At 42.7% G+C, this 21960-nt stretch overlaps 1 protein-coding gene across 8 annotated transcripts in view; it reads right to left on the bottom strand.

Annotated features, from left to right (window-relative positions):
- The window catches only part of LOC137325201 (receptor-type tyrosine-protein phosphatase F-like), a 521369-nt gene that overhangs the window by 61642 nt on the left and 437767 nt on the right, over positions 1 to 21960 (bottom strand). For all 8 annotated transcript variants that reach the window (XM_067990027.1, XM_067990026.1, XM_067990031.1 and 5 more), the window contains one exon: positions 4575 to 4698. In XM_067990027.1, the coding sequence (XP_067846128.1) occupies positions 4575 to 4698 (124 nt within the window). The remainder of the gene's footprint in view (positions 1 to 4574; positions 4699 to 21960) is intronic.

Below are 21960 nucleotides of genomic sequence, written 5' to 3'. Positions count from 1 at the left end.
ATTAATATCAGTAGAAAGTAAGAAAGCACTTGAGAAATTAGTGGGACTAGAAGTGACAAATCCCCTGGACCTGATGGCCTACATCCTAGGTTTCTAAAAGAGGTGGCTACAGAGATAATGGATGCATTGGTTATGATCTTCCAAAATTCTCTAGATTCTAGAACGGTTCCAGCGGATTGGAAGGTAGCAAATGTAATCCCGCTATTCAAGAAGGGAGGGAGAGAGAAAACAGGGAACTACAGGGCAGTTAGCCTGATATCAGTTGTCGGGAAAATGCTGGAATCCATTATTAAGGAAGTGGTAACAGGACACTTAGAACATCATAATATGATTAGTCAACACGGTTTTATGAAAGGGAAATCGTATTTGACAAATTTATTAGAGTTTTTTGAGGGTGTAACGAACAGGGTAGATAAAGGGGAACCAGTGGATGTAGTGTATTTGGATTTTCAAAAGGCATTCGATAAGGTGCCATAGAAAAGGTTGTTACGCAAGGGCTCATGGGGTTGGGGGTAAATATTAGCATGAATAGAGGATTGGTTAACGGACAAAAAACAGAGAGTAGGGAGTAGGGAGTCAATATTAATGACTCAGATGAAGGGACCGAGAGTACTGTATCCAACTTTGCTGACAATACAAAGCTAGGTGGGAAAGTAAGCTCTGAGGGGGATACAAAGAGTTTGCAAAGAGATATAGACAGGTTAAGTGAGTGGGCAAGAAGGTGGCAGATAGAATATAATGTGAGGTTATTAACTTTGGTAGGAAGAATAGAAAAACTGAATTTTTTAAAATGGTGAGAAACCAGTAAATATTGGTGTTCAGAGAGACTTTTAAAAACATTTTTTTTAATTCGTTCATGGGATGTGGGTGTTGCTGGTGATGCCAGCATTTATTGCCCCTCCTTAACTGCCCTTGAGAAGGTGGTGGTGACCGTGTGGTGAAGGTTCTCCCACAGTGCTGTTAGAGAGGGAGTTCCAGGATTTTGAGGTACCTTGGGTATCCTCGTACAAGAAACACAAAAAGTTAGCATGCAGGTACAGCAAACAATTAGGAAAGCAAATGGCATGTTGTCCTTTATTGCAAGGGGGTTGGAGTACAAGAGTAAGGAAGTCTTGCTACAATTGTACAGGGCTTTGGTGAGACCTCACCTGGAGTACTGCGTACAGTTTTGGTCTCCATATCTAAGGAAGGATATACTTGCCTTAGGAGGCGGTGCAACGAAGGTTCACTAGATTAATTCCTGGGATGAGAGGGTTGTCCTATGAAGAGAGGTTGAGTAGAATGGGCCTATATACTCTGGAATTTAGAAGAATGAGAGGTGATCTCATTGAAACATGTAAGATTCTGAGGGGGCTTGACAGGATAGATGCTGAGAGGTTGTTTCCCCTGGCTGGAGAGTCTAGAACTTAGGGGACACAGTCGCAGGATAAGGAGTCGGCCACTTAAGACTGAGATGAGGAGAAATTTCTTCACTCAGAGGGTTGTGAATCTTTGGAATTCTGTAACCCAGAAGGCTGTGGATGCTGAGTTGTTGAGTGTATTCAAGACTGAGATAGATAGATTTTTGGACTCTAGGGGAATCAAGGGAAATGGGGATCGGGCAGGAAAGTGGAGTTGAAGTCGAAGTTCAGCCATTATCTGATTGAATGGTGGAGTAGGCTCGAGGGGCCGTGTAGCCTACTCCTGCTCCTATTGCTTATGTTCTTATCTAATGATCAAATTGAACATGATCTAGAATTCAGTTACATCAAAGACCTGGAACCAGGTTTAAAACTTAAAAAGGGCTAAATTCAAAGGAATGAGTGAAAAATTAAAACAAATGGGTTGGAGGACAATATTTCAGTACAAGACAAATTGAACACCTTTAAAAAGAATTGAGCTGAACATGCAAGACAAATACATACCTAAGATTTGCAAGCTCAGATTAAACAAGTGTGACCCTAAATAAAAGTGAAATTAAGAGGAAAAATGATCTCTACAAACATTAGATCTCCCATTAACTGCTGTAGGATGCAAGCCTAATGTTGCAGAGCATTACTCTACAATAATGCAAAGAGATGGGTTTTAACCTGGATGGGAGCAGCCAACTTCCCCAGCAGCCTAAGTCAATTAAATGGTGCTGTGGGACAAATTAAATCTGTAACCACCACCACACAGGGGACAAAGAAAGCTTCTGTAATTAGTGTTAAAAAAAAATCACCATTAGTGTACTTGCATTATGCAGCTAATAATTTATATAATGAGGCTGAAGAATTGATGAGATATAAATGAACAATTATGAGACCGGATAAGGCATTCTGGATCCAAGCTAGCAGAGAATTCCAATGTACCATTTCCATCAACTCATATTACACAGAAGTCCTGTTTTAAAGCATAGACGCTAAATGTATTAATAATTTCCTGGTTAATTACTTACATAGGAACATAGGAACAGGAGTAGGACATTCAGCCCCTCGTGCCTGCTCCGCCATTTGATAAGATCATGGCTGATCTGTGATCTAACTCCATATACCTGCCGCCTTTGGCCCATATCCCTTAATACCTTTGGTTGCCAAAAAGCAATCAATTTCAGATTTAAATTTAGCAATTGAGCTAGTATCAATTGCTGTTCTTTGTCTATCAGTCTTTAACTGCACTGTCAACACTATTAAGACAACGTCTGAATGGATACAGCAGATACCTAATGGGGCTTTGCATGTCACAGATAATCGGTAAACTGGTACAACTATTTTAGGAAAAACCTTGTGCATGCCTGCCCAGTTGTACTGGTCATAGAAAGGTCCAAAACCCAACCATTTAGCTTCAATGCTGTCCGTCATATGAATCCTCGAGCTATTGGCATGAAGTTTCATCTGTTTTTTTACGCCAGATGGCAGTGTGACATTTCCAGATGTTAGTAATTTGCTTAAACTGGTACCTAGGATGAGTGGAGGTGGCATACAATTAAATCAGGCTGTAATACTTTGTCAAGAAAGGGGCAGGAATTCAGACCTCAAATAAAGTGGAGTTCTATTCTGCTTACTTGTGCAAACAAAGAAACTGAAGTATGATCTCCAGTCACAGCCAATCATGATCAGCCACAGGAATTATCGATGCTGTCCAAGACAGTTCCGGTTATACATAATATTTCAGGACAGAAAAAGAAAGCAAGCTGCTTATAACCAGACTTGTAAAAAACAGAACTAGCTAACACCGTTCTAGTAATGACTATCCAAAATAAGAAATTTGCTAGAAGTTGCACAGATTTACATATTGGGTTTGACTAAGACAGTCAAAATGGCAAAGAAAATCAAATATCAGAGGCCATTACAGTCATATGGTAGCATAGCATATACTTCACCAGATAGCCGACCGTTTTATTTTGAGGACTGACACTTTGATCTGCCACATCAGCTTCAATTAGCTTTGCCAATTGCCAAGCAGGCTGGCCTCCAAATGGAAAGCCTTTCAAAAATAAAGTGGACTGGAGCAAGGAGAGAGAAGAACTGACAGTCCAGTTCACTTAGAGAATTTTGCAGCACAGAAAGAAGCTATCTAACCTACTGTGCCTGCACTCATTCTCCTGAACAGCTACTCCCTTGTCCTTTACCCATTTCCTTTTAAATTTTTCTTTCAAATAGTTATCTGTTTCCCCTTTAAAATCTGTTATGCGAGGAGGAATGGTGAGAGATATGGGCCCTGATATTTATTCTGAGCTGGGAAGAGAGCTGGGAGGCGGGGGGGAAAGAGGGAGGTTGGGCGGAATTTTTGGACAGGAAACCCAGGTTTCCCGCCTGACAGCCAGGCTGTCTGTTGGGCTGGAAAGCAGCCAGGTATGTCGGACATCATGGGGGGAGAGGTGAATTGGACATCGTGGGGGGTGCATCTAGTCTGTCCAGTCCTGTTAGAATTTTATATCGCTTTTGGGAGTTGGACAGGAATTTCCCCAAATTTTCCTAAATTGGCCAACAATTTTTTGCCTCTCCCTGGAGACTGCATGGCTGGGAGTCGGGATGAAGATGATGGTGTGCAGAAATTACACCATGCTAGGATGGAACAGGCTTGATAGACCAGCTGGTCTTTACTTGTTGTTCTTTTTTGTATGTTTGGAAAATACGAAGCAGTCTTGGCCATTCTTGGGGGCTCGCTCAGCACAAATGACCCCAACACAGCAGCTCACCTACTGGCCATAAAGGGCAACAACCCAAATTAACATGATCGCTACTATGCAGGACCATCCCCCTTTCCCGTTTCCAGTTCCAACTGATCCCCAGAAAACAAGTTGCCTCAACCCACTGAATCACATCGTTCCCAACACAAGCATGGTCATTCCAAGAAACCTAGATGCATCAATACACTCCTCCCATGAGCACCATGCGATGAAAATGTACAACTACTTCATGTAGTATTTGTATGAATAGATATTTTTGAAAATTAATTAAAAAAATTATTATGGATTCTGTTTCCAGTGTAGAATCATTGCACAAAGCAGTCTGATCATGTTAACAGCCACACAAATTCTTCTAATACATTGTGGCAATCAGTTCCAAATAAGGTGTGGTTACAATAATTCAAAGATCTGTAGCTATACTTGCCATCGACAGAGGTGAGGATAACTCTTGAATGGTCATAGGCAATGACGTTGGCATAGCGGTTTTTCGGTTTGTTCACTTCCATGTTGGAGTTCTCCCAGGTGAACTGCTGGCTAGGATCAATGGACTAAAAGAGAATAAAGGGAATAGATAAAAATTAAAGAAAAGATTACACAGAGAATAATTGAGTACAAGGCGATAATTCCAAAGAGTTCAGATGCTGGCAAACTGTATAAATGCAGCGTCAAAACTTGTCATCTGTACCTACAGCCCCTTTGACATCACTCTCGGGTATTTATCACAGTGGGGGGAGGGGGGACGAAAGACTCTTCGTCCATTTTTTTTTTCAAAGTCGTGCCCATCAAGGTGGATATTGATAGCCAGAGTGCTATACATAGATAATTCACATTGGCATGCACTCTGAAGAATTGACAACTGTGACAGAACCACTGCAAGTTTAACAAGTGATAATGAACAATTTATTCGGAATAACATCACAGGATTTGAATAAAAATTTTCTTTTAATCCCGTAAGGCTTGCCATTCATAACCTATACCTGTAACAGGATTGCTCACAATTCAAACTTTATTTTCTTGTTTTCCCCTCCTCCTTTCCTCCCAACCCCTACTACATATAATGTCCCAAGGAAGGCAACTTGTATCTGAGCCTTTGCCAATACCATGTTTGAATGGCTGCTACAGGGCAGGCCAAAGTTTTTCCTCCAGTCCTTGTGAAGTTATTCACCTTAAGGTAAGCACATTAAACCTGAATTAAAAAAACACCAAGATCAAAAATAAATTAGCCACACAGCATTCTCTGTCATAGGGAAGAATGAAAAATCTATTGGTTCAGACAGACATTATGAAGGCCAAGTACTATATTCACTTTAATGTGCAGTTTTTATTCCTCTGACAGTAAAGTCTTTACACCAACCATTCTGGGTTGGATTTTAATCCCCCCCCCCCAACGACCATTGGAAATTGTGCAGGTGGTGGTGGTGGTGGTGGGGGGGGTAGGGGGGAGTGCAGGAGGTGGGGAAGAGAAGGATCGTGCTGCATTCCTGCCATCTTCACTTACCTTACGGTAGGGTTGCTAACTCTGGTTGGAGGCAGTCTGGAGGTTTGATTATGTGACATTCTGACCACGTAACATCTGATCATGTGCTGCCTGATCACATGACACGAAACTGAGGGTGGGGAACAGGGGACACCGAGGGTAGGGAAGAGGGGAAACTGAGGAACCCCTCATTTCAGAGAACCCCCCCATGATTGCTGAAACTCCCCGATTCCTGACTCTCCAGCCCCCTCCAAACTGCACTCCACTCGGTCATGGCTCTGCGGGTGACGTCACTGAGTGGGGTGGGGGGCGCGATCTACGGCGGGAATTTTAAATTACTGATCTCCTGGGCTGCTGGGGTGAGGGTTGGGAACCCTGCCTTACAGGCCTGGGAGGGCCGCCCACCCAATCAGGTGGGGGCCTACTTTACATTGTATAATGTAGCCTGATTATGTTATTGGCACCGCGATGGCATTTAATTTCCGTTTTCGGGAGGCCTGACAGCCGAATCATGATGGGAGTTGCATAGTGGCCAGAAAACAATCACTTTTCTGTAGAATCCTTGTGGGCCAGGAGGAGTAGAATTGGTCCTCCGGGCCTCGCAAAGAGTCCTTGGGCCTCCTCAACTCCAGCCTTGCCTCTACATCCTAGTGCTGGCATCAGCCGCCAAAGCCCCTGCCCAACACTACCTTTATGCTGGGGGCCGTTCACTTGGGTCCCCAGGCTCTCGACCACTGACCCCAATATCACACCCGCTGGTTTCGGGTGGGAGACTGTCCTGGATTATTTAAATTAAGAACTGGAGCAAAAGCGGATCTGGCCTCATGCTGAGTTCCCTGTGGGGTTTTCCACCTTGTATCGAATGTGTTCCCAGTTCAAATCGATTCTTCCATTTCAAATGTGAGAAATGCAACAAAGAGATGTTACAGTAAATGTAAACCTACAAAATTGTACTTCTAATCTCCTTGAAACAGATTCAATTTAATATGTTTACTTAATTTACAGAATGCTAACATTTTAATGATCACTCAAAATTAAATGAAAGCCCAAGTATTTAACTACAGGATCACCAAGTCCTGAAAAAAAAGCTCATCAAATTTTTATTTAAAGATTTATGCTAGTGAAAAGTTTAATAATTCCCATTGAAGCTGAAATATATCTGAAATATACTGTGCAAGACAACAGTATTCCCAAATCATGGAAGGAACAGCAAATTCCCCACTTAGTACTATACAGATCCAGATTCTGGAATATCTGTCTAGCATTCCTGTTCTGTACGAGAATACTTGCTTAAGCCTGCTGCTACCACTTCACCACTTTTTAAGCATGAGGTTAACAAATTTCAAAAGGAGACCTCGGCCACTCAAAACTTTTGGCCCTCGAGCTGCAAACCATAAAGTTGTGAAGTTGCATTCTTAAGTCAACAGATAACTTGACTCTGGCTTAGTTCACTGAATGATGTCAATCAGGATGAGTACTGCCTAATAATGTGCCTGAAATTACAGAAGAGCATGGATACTGGAGGTTACAGAACACTTGTTGCTCTCATAAGTATGTGGCAGCAATAGGAAAGCTTTAAGAAAAGAAGAGCTAGTGGAAGGGGTAATGTGGTAGAGAAATATGTCAGAGAGGAGCCGGTATTGAGAGTTATTCAGTAGCCCAGCAGAACTTCGTAATGGAAATAGGTATCCATTGGCAAATATGAAGGGCTGCAACTGGTGGTCATTCAGTGGCCAAGTGCCACTGTGATAATGAGGTTCACCACAGGATATCTACATTATCATCAATTATGGGTACAATTTTTAGCTGTGTGTGCTTGAAGGTTTAGCCTATCAGAACTTTGTCACACCTCATTAGTTTCATGGCTTGGAAATTCCCTTGTAATTTAGTATGATTTATTTTACAGTAGGTGATGTTGATGCTGGATCAAGAAGAGACGTGCAAACTTAGAAAATCGCCAGCAAAAGCAGATCAACAACTTCGAAAAAAAACTGGCACAGCCCCAGAAAACCTTAAAAACAGCCCCGAATATCGGCTATGACATGGAAAAACAAGTGCTTAAACTGAAACTTCTGTGGGACTTGTGCAGATCATAATTTAAACTGCACTTTTATTGTAGGGGAAACAAACCCAAAACACAGCAAAGTGCAGTGTGTGTATCCAACAGTGATGGATTTAAAAGTTACTGAAGAGGACTGTAGTTAAGTGTTGAAAGCATGAGATCTATTCCCAGGGGGATCTGGGTGCATGGGGCCATAAATCAGGGGGTACACCTGAAACATCATAACCAGCCGTTTCCCATTACAAATGCTTATTGACCTGCTGTGCATTTCCAGCATTTTTTGTTTTTATTTCAGACTTCCAGCATTTGCACTTTTTCCTTTTTATTTGATCACTCGTAAATGGATGTTGTGGGCTCTTCTCCTGGTGCAGGCGAAGAGGGACTGGATGACCGCCAGACAGATAAGGAGGACCGGGCAGGTAGTGCAGGAGACCCCTGAGGGCATCTCGCTCTCTAACCAGTATTCAGTTCTGAGTGTAGCCAGAGCCAAGACCATAGCACCATGGGTGGCTCAGCTGTACAGGGGAGGAGGAGAAAGGTCAGGTGAGCAATAGTGATAGGGGATTCTACAGTTAGGGGAGCACATGTGCGTTTCTGCGGCTGCAGACGTGATTCTAGGATGGTATGTTGCCTCCCTGGTGCCAGGGTCAAGGATGTCACTGAGCAGCTGCAGAACATTCTGGAGGGGGAGGGTGAACAGCCAGAGGTCGTGGTCCATATCGGTACCAATGATATAGGTAGGAAGAGGGATGAGGTCCTGCAGGCAAACTTTAAGGAGTTAGGAAAGAGATTAACAAGCAGGACCTCAAAGGTAGTAATCTTCGGATTACTCCCAGTGCCACGCGCTAGCGAGTATAGAAATAGGAGGATAGAGCAGATGAATGCGTGGCTGGCAAAGTGGTGCAGGAGGGAGGGCATTAGATTCCTGGGGCATTGGGACCAGTTCGCAGGGAGGTGGGACCTGTACAGGCTAGACGGGTTGCACCTCAACGAAGCTGGGACCAATGTCCTTGCGGGGAGGTTCACTAGTGCTGGGGGGGGGTTAAACTTGGTAGGGAGATGATCACCAGGATGTAGCATTGGAAAGGAGAAACAAGGGGCACAAAGGATCGGGAGAGAAAAATAGCATTACAGCAAGAAATAGTATGGTATTAGGTGGGAGCAGACTAAGAGAGTACAAGAAAGTCCAAGACTGGTTTGCAATGCATGTGTGTAAACACATGAAGCATGGTAAACAAGGATGGTGAGCTGCAGGTGCAAATAGCCACGTGGAAATACAACGTCATGGCGATAACGGAGACCTGGCACAAATAAGGGCAGGATTGGGCACTAAATATTCCTGGATACAAGGTGTTCAGGAAAGATAGGGAACGAAAGAAAGGAAGGGGGGCGGGGGTGGCAGTATTGATTAAGGAGAATATTGCAGTGTTGGAGAGGGAGGATGTCCTGGAGGTATCAAGGACAGAATCTATTTAGTTAGAGTTAAAAAACAATAGAGGTGCCATTACACTACTGGGTGTATTCTATAGGCCACCAAACTTGTGGGAAGGATATAGAGGAGCAAACTTGCAGGGAAATTACAGAGAGGTGCAAAGGCTATAGAGAAGTGATAATGGAGGACTTCAACTATCCTGATATAGACTGGGATAATAATAATACAAGGGGCAAAGAGGGGGCGGAATTTTTGAAATGTGTTTAGGATAACTTTCTTGACCGGTACGTTTCCAGCCCAACGAGGAAGTAGGCACTGCTGGACTTGGTTCTAGGGAATGAGGTGGGCCAAGTGGAGAGCATTTAGGGAGCAGCTATCATAGTATCATAAGGTTTAGAATAGCTATGGAAAGGGATACGGACCACTCTAAAGTAAAAATACTTAATTGGAGGAGGGCCAATTTCAGTGGGATGAGAACAAATCTAGACTGGGTAAATTGGGATCAAAGATTGGCAGGCAAAACTGTAATTAAATAGTGGGCGGCCTTTAAGAAGGAGATGGTTCAGGTACAGTCTAGGTACATTCCCACGAGGGAGAAAGGTAGGGCAACTAAAGCCAAAGCTACCTGGATGACAAAAGAGATAGAGAGTAAGATGAAGTAGAAAAAAGGAGCATAGACAGATGTCAGGTTGATAACACAAGTGAGAACCAGGCTGAATATAGAAAATTCAGAGGGGAAGTGAAAAAGGAAATATGAGGGGCAAGGAGAGAGTATGAGAATAGACTGGCGGCAAACATAAAAGGGAATCCAAAAGTCTTCTACAGGCATGTAAACAGTAAACGGGTAGTAAAAGGAGGGGTGGAGCCGATTAGGGACCATAAAGGAGATCTACTCATGGAGGCAGAGGGCATGGCCTAGGTACTAAATGAGTACTTTGCATCTGTCTTTACCAAAGAAGAAAATGTTGCCAGAGTTTCAGTGAAGGAAGATATAGTTGAGGTACTGGATGGGCTAAAAATTGATAAAGAGGAGGTATGAGAAAGGCTAGGTGTATTTAAAGTAGATAAGACACCCGGTCCGGATGGGATGCATCCGAGGTTGCTGAAGGAAATAAGTTTGGAAATTGCAGAGGCACTGGTCATAATCTTCCAAACATCCTTAAATACAGGAGTGGTGCCAGAGGATTGGAGAATTGCAAATGTTACACCCTTGTTCAAAAAAGGGTGTAAGGATAAACCCAGCAACAATAGGCCAGTCAATTTAACCTCGGTGGTGGGGAAACTCTTAGAAACGATAATCTGGGACAAAATTAACAGTCATTTGGACAAGTAGGGATTGATTAGGGAAAGCCAGCACGGATTTGTTAAAGGTAAATCATGTTTAACTAACTTGATAGAGTTTTTTGGTGAGGAACAGAGAGGGTAGATGAGGGCAATGCAAATGATGTATATATATGGACTTTCAAAAGGCGTTTGATAAAGTGCCGCACGGTAGGCGTCATCAAGATTGCGGCCCATGAAATAAAGAGGGCACTAGCAACATGGATACAGAATTGGCTAAGTGACAGGGAAGAGAGAGTAGTTGTGAATGGTTGTTTTTCGGACTGGAGGTGGTGTTCCTCAGGGGTTGGTGCTGGGACCACTGCTTTTCTTGATATATATTAATGACTTGGACTTGGGTGTACAGGGCACAATTTCCAAATTTGCAGATGACACAAAACTTGGAAGGGTAGTGAACAGTGAGGAGGATAGTGACAGACTTCAAGAGGATATAGACATGCTGGTGTCATAGGCGGACATGTGGCAGATGAAATTTAACCCAGAAAAATACGAAGTCATACATTTTGGTCGGAAGAACGAGGAGAGGCAATATAAATGAGAGGGCACAATTCTAAAAGGGGTACAGGAACAGAGAGATCTGGGGTATTATGTGCACAAATCATTGAAGGTGGCAGGGCATGTTGAGAAAGTGGTTAAAAAAGCATACAGGATCCCGGGCTTTATAAATTGAGGCATAGAGTACAAGAGTAAAGATGTTGTGTTGAACCTTTATAAAACACTGGTTTGGCCACAACTGGAGTATTGAGTCCAGTTCTGGGCACCACACTTTAGGAAAGACGTGAAGGCCTTAGAAAGGGTACAGAAGAGATTTACTAGAATGATTCCAGGGATGAGGGATTTTAGTTACGTGGATAGACTGGAGAAGCTGGGGTTGTTCTCCTTGGAACAGAGAAGGTTGCGAGGCAATTTGATAGAGGTATTCAAGATCATGAAGGGTCGACACAGAGCAGATAGAGAGAAACTGTTCCCATTGGCGGAAAGGTCAAGAACCAGAGGGCCTAGATTTAAGATGATTGGCAAAAGAACCAAAGGTGACATGAGGAAAAACATTTTTACACAGCGTGTGGTTAGGATCTGGAATGCACTGCCTGATGGGGTGGTGGAGGCAGATTCAATCATGGCCTTCAATAGGGAACTAGATAATTACTTGAAAGGAAAAAAACTGCAGGGCTATGGGGATAGGACAGGGGAGTGGGACTAGCTAGATTGCTCTTGCACAAAGTCGGCGGGGACTTGATGGGCCGTGCTGTAACCTTTCTATGATCCTATGGCTATTTCAGTCACAAAGGAACCTCAAACACTTGTAAATGAAATGAAAAGAGCTAAATTTCAGACCATAACTGGGTACTGTGGCTTGAGCACGAACAAGCCAATAGTCCCCATCACAGCAATATTAAAATCCTAAATATGTCATTAGTGTCATTTGTTTAAATTATGTAAAGGTGGATTGAAATGTTGACTGTCAGCTTGAAAACTGACTGATGGTATGTATGAATGGAACATTTTCACTTTTTGATCAGGTAGGTGGTCAAGTTGAGTACGGACCAAAACCAGAGTGAACAACTTCTTTTACTCTGCAACCACCACAAATTCAGAAGAGCACACCATATTTTACAAGTACAGTGTAGGTTGCTCTTTGCCAAGAGCAGAATCTCAAGCAGTGTCATTTTGAAGGGCCACTCATTAATCTTCCAACATGATTCATCACATTGTGATGATACACATCTGTGCCTGTAATTCTTTATGTGTTGCATTTTTGGGTTTTTAACTCTAGATATTTTTCTGCAGTGTCACAGAGCATTCCTCTAGATGGGCTGTTGCTCGCTACAAACCAGAATGTGACTTATACTCACCCAATACCTAAGTTACTTGCAGCAAGCCTAGAGGTTGAACAGAAACCCCTCGTCATTTTATTTCAGCTTACTGGTTACATCTTGTGCCCTTGCATGATCTTGTTCAATTTGAAAGTTGGTAAAAGAAACACTTCACTTGATTGTGGCTTAAGCCATAAACTGTCAAACAGATTTATTAAACTGTAAATGGAATTGCAGCAATTACAAACTGTAGATTTACAATAGTTGTCTAACCGTCCTCAGAAGATACAAAGTAACAGTCACGTCTGCTGCACTAAACTTCAATGTGAACTACAACTGACAAAGGTTCCTGAACATTAATCTTTTCTGGGTGTTCGCTGCTTACTGTTCAAGTCTCACTGCCCTTAGGGTATCTCTCAGATGGCTTCTAACGTGCTACTGAATTGGAACCACAGACCAATATGTACTTTGAAAATTGACCGGGACAAAGGAAAGTTAAATATGTGTCTCAAACTCAAATAGAGTCACCAATCAAACATATAGTCGAACAGAACCCACAAGACGCTTGAACTTGAAGTGAATGGCTTGACCCTCTCTTGGGCACCTATCACAGATATAACATTTGTTCGCAGGTTGTTGGGTATCGAAACAAGCTGCACCATTTTCTGCAAATGAACCTGGTTTTTAACCCTGTATATATCAAGACAGAGAGAGAGAGAGAGAGAGAGACACACAGTAAGAGAGTGACAGAGAGAGAGAGAGAGAGAGATGGAGATAGAGAGAGAGTCCAATAACAGGATATATCAGACAAAATGGCTTATTTTTTGTAATATCCTCCTGGTCTTAACTGTTGCTGTGGGAAGTTGCCGAGTAAAGGCCAAGTGCTTCTCGTAAGAAACTGACAAAAAATAATTTGGCCAGTCAGCCTGGGTCACTTGTGTACACTGCCTAGTGACTGGCTACACAGTGGCACTGGCAGAAACCTGGTACTGTTTTCCAGCCTATTCCCACATGTTAAAGGTGCAAATAAGGAGAGAGAATTCAAGAGGTGAAATGCAAATTACTGAGGTGGGAAGAAAAATTCTATCCATCTACCATTTATTTCCTGTCTCTCTTGGCATCTATTGTAGCTGGAACAGTGTCAGTTTTATTCACACTCTCGCTCTCCAATTGGAGAATGCTAATGAAAGGTACAATTAGATCAACTTCCACACACCAGTGAAAGCTGCATTAAACATATAGAAGCACTCATTCTGATGGACCCATTTAATTTGCACTGCAGATGCTGGGTTAGCCCTGGTTTCTAAAAGTGTGCGCTTACTTTTTCTTGCGCACAGCACTAAATCCCAGCAGTGATGAGTTCAGACAGCTATGGATCATGCAAAGAGGAAGGCACATCCATGGAGTGGCAATTCTGTTAAGGACTAGAAGTGAAGTGTTGGTAGGCCATAGTAGGAGTACAGATATTTTGTGTGACATTTCCAATTGGACAACAGCGAGCCCTTTGGCTTCTGAATCAGATTGACAGTTCATGAATTATGGGGAGTTTTGTGCTGCAGTCTTGTATCTAATATAAACTGGATTAAAGATGCTCCCAAACTATAAGGGCCTATATAGATAGAAGAGAACAGAAACTTCTATCCCAGAAGCCTGGGCTATCTTCAAAACCAAATTCCATTTGGGAAAGCATAGTGTTTCAGCCCAAACAGCTATCCAGTGTCCCCTTTCCTTTCTTTTCTCTTTAAAGACTAGGTGAAAATAAAACTGATTCCAGTTTAAATAATCATATCAAATCATTCTTCATGTACAGAAAAATGTAACACCCCTGAGTTTAGATGAACTCTCATTCTTTTTGCCACCAAAAATGACAAACAGATGGATCAAGTAAATCATACAAAGAATCCATCAGATGGGGAGATGGTCACATACAGTTGCAGCCTAGTGCTTCAGGTAATCATGCAATGTTATACTAATTAATATCATCAGTTTGACTATTAGCTTTGGGAGCCGATTAAAAACATCCCAAGATCATTACCTTCAGGCTTCCATCAAGTCCCATCTCTAAAATATGAGCTGCCTCTAATTTAACCTCAGAGGCACGGCAGTACCAATGTAACATTAAACTAATTATCTTCCGAGAACAAGGTGAGGAATACAGATCAAGAGGCCTTGGCACAAAGCAAGCAGCATGTCAACAAAAACAGGTATGTTAAACCAAATATGTTCCAGGAATTCATTATATACACATCCAACAGATTTCCATGTTCTCCCCCTCCTCCACAATTTGGAAATCAGCATACATGCCAATTGTCCGTGATTGACGTGTACAGTTAGTATTTCAGGGGCAGTATCCACGTTTCACCTCCTGGTGCTCCTGCTGCATGTAATTGATGTTGCTGCAAATGTAGTCAACTGAAATATTTCTACAAGTTCAGATTTGAATCTGCTATTTCTCATTAGGCATTCAAAAACATTAAAACTTTTTTCTCCTGGTAATAGATTATCTGATGCTACTTTGGAAAAAAATTATAAAGCAAAACAATTCTTTCCCCAAATGGGAATTAGTAGTTTTTAATAAAACTAAGCAAAAATCCCTTCCCTTATACATTAAAAAAATGCAATGCCTGTAATCAGTGTAAATTTCTAAATACTAGAAAATATTTTGTTCACTCGCGTAGATTACAATCACTGGCATTGACCAGTTGGGCCAAATGGCCTGTTTCTGTGCTGTAGATTCTATGTCATTTTAAATGTTGTTCATCTTTGCAACTGCCACCACTCTGTTTCACTTCCTGGTATGAAACTGACAGCACTTGGCCCAACTAAACCTAGAACTTAAATCTTGTGCTTTTTACACTTGCATCGCCCTTTGGGCTTTTATGTACTTAGGCAATTTTTTTCCCTCCAATACAGCTGAAGGAATTTTTAAAAATTCATTCATGGGATGTGGGATTCGCTGACAAGGCCAGCATTTATTGCCCATTCCAAATTGTCCTCGAGAAGGTGGTGGTGAGCCACCTTCTTGAACCGCTGCAGTCCATGTGGTGAAGGTTCTCCCACTGTGCTGTTAGGTAGGGAGTTCCAGGATTTTGACCCAGCGACAATGAAGGAACAGTGATATATTTTCAAGTCAGGACGTTGTATGACTTGGAGGGGAACGTGCAGGTGATGCTGTTCCCATGTGCCTGCTGCCCTTGTCCTTCTAGGTGGTAGAGGTCGTGGGTTTGGGAGGTGCTGTTGAAGAAACCTTGACGAGTTCCTGCAGAGCATCCTGTAGATGGTACACACTGCAGCCACAGTACTCCAGTGGTGAAGGGAGTGAATGTTTAGGGTGGTAGACGAGGTGCCAATCAAGCGGACTGCTTTGTCCTGGATGGTGTCAAGCTTCTTGAGTGTTGTTGGAGCTACACTCATCCGGGCAAGTGGAGAGTATTCCATCACACTCCTGACTTGCGTCGTGTTGAGTGTACCCATAGCTTAGGTGTCAGCTGTGGCTCAGTGGTAGCACTCTCCTCTGAGTCAGAAGGATGTGGGTTCAAGTCCCACTCCAGAGACTTGAGCACAAAATCTAGGCTGACATTTCAGTGCAGTACTGAGGGAGGGCTGCATTTTCTTTCGGATGAGACATTAAACTGAGACTGTTCTCTCAGGTGGACGTAAAAGATCTCAGATACTATTCGAAGAAGAGCATGGTGGTTATATTTATCCCTCAACCAACATCATTAAAACACAGATTATCTGGTCATTATCACATTGCTGTTTGTGGGATCTTGCTGTGCGCAAATTGGCTGCTGCGTTACCTATAACAGTGTCTACACTTCAGAAGTACTTCATTGGCTGTAAAGTGCTTTGGGACGTCTTGGGGTCGTGAAAGGCGCTATATAAATGCAAGTCTTCCTTTTTTCTTTACGTTGTCTCACTACACTTTATGTAATTACTTGCTTTCATATGTCATAGGCTTGTATTCAGGGTATTTTTGGTCTATGTCAGTTTTTTGAAGCTGTTGGTTATCTTTTTAGGTTGGCAGGATGGTGATCAAGGCTGTGAATTTCTTCAGAACCACCAGCCACATGTGTATAAAGGCAGGAGATAATGAGTTTAAGCTTTGGGTCTGACTATCGTTCAAATTTAGTTAAGTTGGGCCAAGTGCTGTCAGCTTCATGCCAGGAAGTGAAACAGGGTGGTGGTGGTGGCAAAGATGGACAACATTTAGAATTACATAGAATCTACAGCACAGAAACAGGCTATCCGGCCCATCTGATCTATGCCGGTGTTTGTAACCTATACAAGCCTCTTTCCACTCTAATTACCTCTTCCCACCCTGCCCCCATATTCCTTTATTCCCTTTTCCCTGATGTATGCATCACACCTCCCCTTAAATGTGTCAATGCTATTTACTTCAACCAATCCAGCACTTGCATTTATAAAGGACTTCAACACACCTCTTAAAAATGTCCTAAAGTGCATCACATACCTTTGAAGTGCTGTTACTATCATGTTGGCAAACATAACAGTCACTTTGCAAGGTTCTACAAACAATGAGATGAATGAGCAATTATTTTTAGTATTGTTGGTTAAGGGAGAAACGTTGGCCACGGCACTGGGAAAACTCCCTGCTCTCCTTTGAATTGGGCAATGGACCTTATTTACCCACTTGAACCACTTGAACAGGTAGACAGGATCTTAGTTTAATGTCTCATTTGAAGAATGACAGCTCTGACAATGCAGCAGCACTTCAGTATTGCACTGGCATGTCAGCCCTACACTACGTGCTCAAGTTCTGGAGTCAGGCTTTATTACAACAACAATAACGTGCATTTATATAGCGCCTTTAACATCGTAAAACGTCCCAAGGCACTTCACAGGAGCGTTATCAAGCAAAGTTTGACATGGAGTCATATAAGGTGATATTAGAGCAGGTGACCAAAAGCTTGGTCAAAAAGATAGTCTTAAAGGAGGAGAGCGAGGTAGAGGCAGAAAGGTTTAGGGAGGGAATTCCAGAGCTTATGGCCTAGGCAGCTGAAGGCACGGCCGCCAAATGTGGGGCGATTACAATTGGGGATGAGCAATAGGGGTTGGAGGAGCGAAGAGATCTCGGAGGGTTCTAGGGCGGGAGGAGGTGACAGAGATAGGGAGGGGCGAGGCCATGGAGGGATTTGAAAACAAGGATGTGAATTTTAAAATCGAGGTGTTGCCGGACCGGGAGTCAGTGTAGGTTAGTGAGCACAAGGGTGATGGGCGGGACTTGGTGCGAGTTAGGATATGGGCAGCAGAGTTTTGGATGTGCTCAAGTTTATGAAGATGGGAGGCCGGTCAGGAGAGCATTGGAATCGTCAAGTCTAGAGGTAACAAAGGCATAGATGAGGGTTTCAGCTGCAAATGAGCTGAGGCACAGGCGGAGATGGGCGATGTTACGGAGGAGGAACTAGGCAGTTTTGGTGGTGGAACAGATATGTGATCGGAAGCTCATCTCAGGGTTCAATCTCAGACAGTGGCCAGGGAGAGGGATGGAGTCGGTGGCTAGGAACGGAGTTTGTGGCAGGGACAGAAGACAATGGGTTTGTCTTCCCCATATTTAGTTGGAGGAAATTTTTGCTTATCCACTACTGGATGTTGGACAAGCAGTGTGATAAATCAGAGACAGTGCAGGGGTTGAGAGAGGTGGTGGTGAGGTAGAGCTGGATGTCCAAATACATGAGTGTCTGAAAATGTGAAAGTGCTTCATCCGAGTAAAACCGATAATGTAATAGAAGTATTAAGATTTGAAAGGATTTAAGAGTGTAAACAGCAAATGATTATTTCACTTGTTGGTGAATTGGTAACAAGGGGATATAAATATAGGATTAGCACCAGAAGTATAAAGGTGGTTGAAAGACCATTTTTTAAAATTCAAATAGTAATTATAAAAAGGGTTGTATTACAAGTGGCTATTGAAGCCAAGTCAATCATAATATGCAAGGGGAATTTGCTAAATGCTTCAAGGAGAATTTTTTAAAAATGGGATTAGAGCTGGTAATTGAGAGTGGAGCTAACACCTGCACAGGAATGATGGGCCGAATGATTAATGATTGGTTTTCAGTTGGAAGATTCAAAAATATAAGGTTCAAGAGTAAATAAAGCTAACATTTGTCAGACTCTTGCAGCAAAATAGTCAGTGATTAAATGGCAGACTATAAATTATGGGGACGATGGGATGGGAGTCTGCTGGAAGATTCACTTTCAATTGGACACAAACCATATCTTCAGAGAGCACAATAATGACTACATTATAATGTCACCCTGGAAGTGGTGAAGTGAGAAACACTAAAATTAAAATTAATATGGTATACTAAGAGAACACACATTAATGTCTGGTTGCTTCATAACAAACTTCATGCACAGATTTACATATTTTAACAACTCATGTAATAGTAACATAAGAGAGGCCACAAACACATTTTGTGCTGTAGAGCAAAGATACATTGATTTTACTTTAAAATAGACGTACTCCAGTAAGGGTGTTACAATTAACCAAAGTGCTTGCGGGTTAAAAAAGGGAAAAATGAGATAGCATTCTAGTTCCTGATCCAGGGATCCCTGCTGGAAAATGTTCTGGTGGATATCGAATGAAGATGGGATCAGGCTCTGTTGTAATACAAACCCCTATGATTGGATACATACTGATAACACCCTCTCCACCACTTCTTTTCATCTCTCAACTGCCCTTGTGCTGTCAGACTGCTTGTCTGACATCAGATCCTGGATGAGTCACCATTTTCTCCAGCACTGCATCAGTAATACCAAAGCCACTGTCTTTGGCCCCCGTCACAAACACTACTCTCTTGCCAATGATTCCATCCCCTTCCCCAGTAATTCTCTGAGGCAGAGCCAGACCGCTTATAATCTCAGTGTAATATTCGATCCTGAGCTGAGCTTTAAATCTCCACAACATTGTCCGCTTCTACCCCTACCTCAGCCCCTCCGCTACTGAAACCCTTATACATGCCTTTGTCACTTCCAGTCTCAACTATTCCAATGCCCTCCTTTCTGCTCTCACATTCCCTGCTCTGAAAATCCAACATATCCCAAGCTCTCCGGCATGGTCGCATTTGTCCATCGTCCCCATTTTTGCTGACCTTCACTGGCTCCCCATTATCCAATGTACTAAATTTAAAATTCTCATTCTTGTTTATAAATTCCTCCGTGGCCTTGCTCTACCCGACCTCTGCAAGTTCCTCCAGCCCTATAACCCTTCCCAAATGCACGATTCCTATGATTCTGGCCTTCAATTACTTCCCCTCTCTCTTTAACTCACCATTGATGGTACAGCCATCAGTTGCATTGTTCAAGAGAGCAAGACCAATCTCCCTAGACCACTTTGCCTCTCCATCTTTCTTTTCAACTCTAAAAACCTTTTCAAAATCCACCCCTTTAGCTAAGCGTTCTGCCTCATCTCCTAATCTCTCTCTTCCTGGCTTGGTGTTCATTCCCAAATCCCATTTGTGAAGAGCCTTCGGACATTTGCTACATTAAAGGCAGCATATACATTCAAGCTGTTGTCTAGATGCATTTGAAAAATTGCCATTTAAGTGGGGGTACCAGATCATGCTGGCACCCATCAAACCCCAGAACAGGCCAGAGAATTACAGGATATGAGCAAAGAAAATTGAACGTGGAGGACAATTTTTTTAAAAATTGGAGATAAAAATACAACTTTTTTTATATAAGGGAAAGGCAGAACTTTTTGTCTCATTCACTCGAAAAAGGCCTCATCAATATCGTATAACATATTAACTTGACAAGATGGTAAACCTATTTGGGATCCACAATTCAGCAGAATACTGGATAAATTGGATTTCTGATCCTACTCCACCACATTAAAATTGTGAAAACTGAAAATGTAATATGTTCTCCAGCGGTCGATTGAAAAACCATCTTTGTAATGAATTCAGCAGCAGCAATAAGATGATACAATGTCGTCTCAAAAGCTCTTTGTCGTGTCCCAAACAATAACTTGCATTTATAATTGCATCTTCAATGTAGAAAAATATCTCAAGCTACTTCCCAGAGCACAAGGAAAACAGATGCCACGCCAAAGATTAGGAGGGACAGCCAAAACAATACCTGCTGCTATCTACTTCCTTTTTGTCAGTTTTTCATGTTTCCCTTTCACCTGCCTATCCCCGTTCCTTTTAACTATTCACACACTTTCTTTGTCTTTTAGTTATTTGATTTTTCTCATTGTGACTCCTATTGCCTCATGCTGATATCACTTCAGCCATTTAACCATCTCCTGTTTTCCACTCAAGCACTTGACAGGTCATTCTATTTCTTTTCCTGTATGTGTTTCTTTTTTCCTGCTTCCCCCTTCCCATTTTCCTGCTCCTTTTTAAATGCTGTTCATCTGTAATATCTTCCCATTCTGAAGAGTTTGCACAATCGAAATGTTGACTTGTTTGTTATCTCCACAGATGCTGCCTGACCTGCTTTTGTGTTTTTGTTTCTGTACAGCTAATCAGAGTGTGAACTTGAGAGATGGCTTTTGAGGTGTTTAGGTTTTCGCCTCTGTGCAAAAGATAATGCTACTGATGAAGTAAATAAGTTTGTGCTGCTGTATTCCAGAAGTCTGAGGAATACAGGTGTCAGCTATAGTTCAGTCATGGCGCTCTCACCTCTGAGTCAGAAGGTTGTGGGTTCGAGGCCCATTCCAGAGACTTGAGCACATAATCTGGGCTGACACTTCAGTGCAGGGAGTGCTGAATTGTCAGAGATGCTGTTTTTCAGGTGAGACATTAAACTGAGGCCCCATCTGCCTTCGCATGTGGACATAAAAGATCCCATGGCATTATTCGAGGAGCAGCATGAGAGTTTCTGCCCGTCACAGCACGGAAACAATCTTAATAAAAGTCACAAATGATATACTCTGCAACTGTGACCGTGGTGCACTTTCACTCCTTGACCTCTGCAGCCTTGACACGGTCAACCACAGTATTCTTCTCCAACTCCTCTCCTCTGTTGTTCAGCTCAGTGGGCCTGCTCTCACTTAGTTCTACTCTTACCTATCCAATCATAGCCAGAGCCGCTATAGCAATGCCTTCTCTTTCCACCCCTATACCATTACCACTGGGGTCCCTCAAGATTCTATCCTCGGCCCTTCCTCCTCTACATGCTTACCAAAATTATCAACTTCAACTTGATCGTGGACGACATTCCACTCTACCTTTCCACACCTCTCTCTACCCCTCCATTGCCCCTGTGCTGTGACACTGCTTGTCCAACACCCAAGGCTTGATGAGATGCAATTTCTGCCATCCTCTTCAGTCCCCGCCGCAAGCATAATACCCTTGCTACCAATTCCATACCTCTCCCTGGCCACTGATTCAGGTTGAACCAGGCTATTCACAACCTCAGTATCCTATTTGATCCCGAGCTGAGTTTCTGACCCTATATCTCAATCATAAAGACAGTCTATTTCCACCTTTGTAACATCGCTCATCTCCACCCATACCTCAGCCCATTTGCCATTGAAACTCTCATCCTTTGTCACATTCAGACCTGACTAATCCAATGCTCCCCTGGCTGGTTCCACGCTTTGTAAACTTCAGCTCATTCAAAACTACTGCCTGTGTGCTATCCCGCACCAAGTTCCGCTCACCGATAAACCCTTATCCTTGTTGACCTACATTGGCACCCGGTCCCCCAATG

Source organism: Heptranchias perlo, chromosome 9 (genome assembly GCF_035084215.1).
Source record: "Heptranchias perlo isolate sHepPer1 chromosome 9, sHepPer1.hap1, whole genome shotgun sequence".
Taxonomy (NCBI): Eukaryota; Metazoa; Chordata; class Chondrichthyes; order Hexanchiformes; family Hexanchidae; genus Heptranchias; species Heptranchias perlo.
Note: the sequence above shows the minus strand (reverse complement) of the source record. Positions and strands in the feature narration are given on the sequence as shown.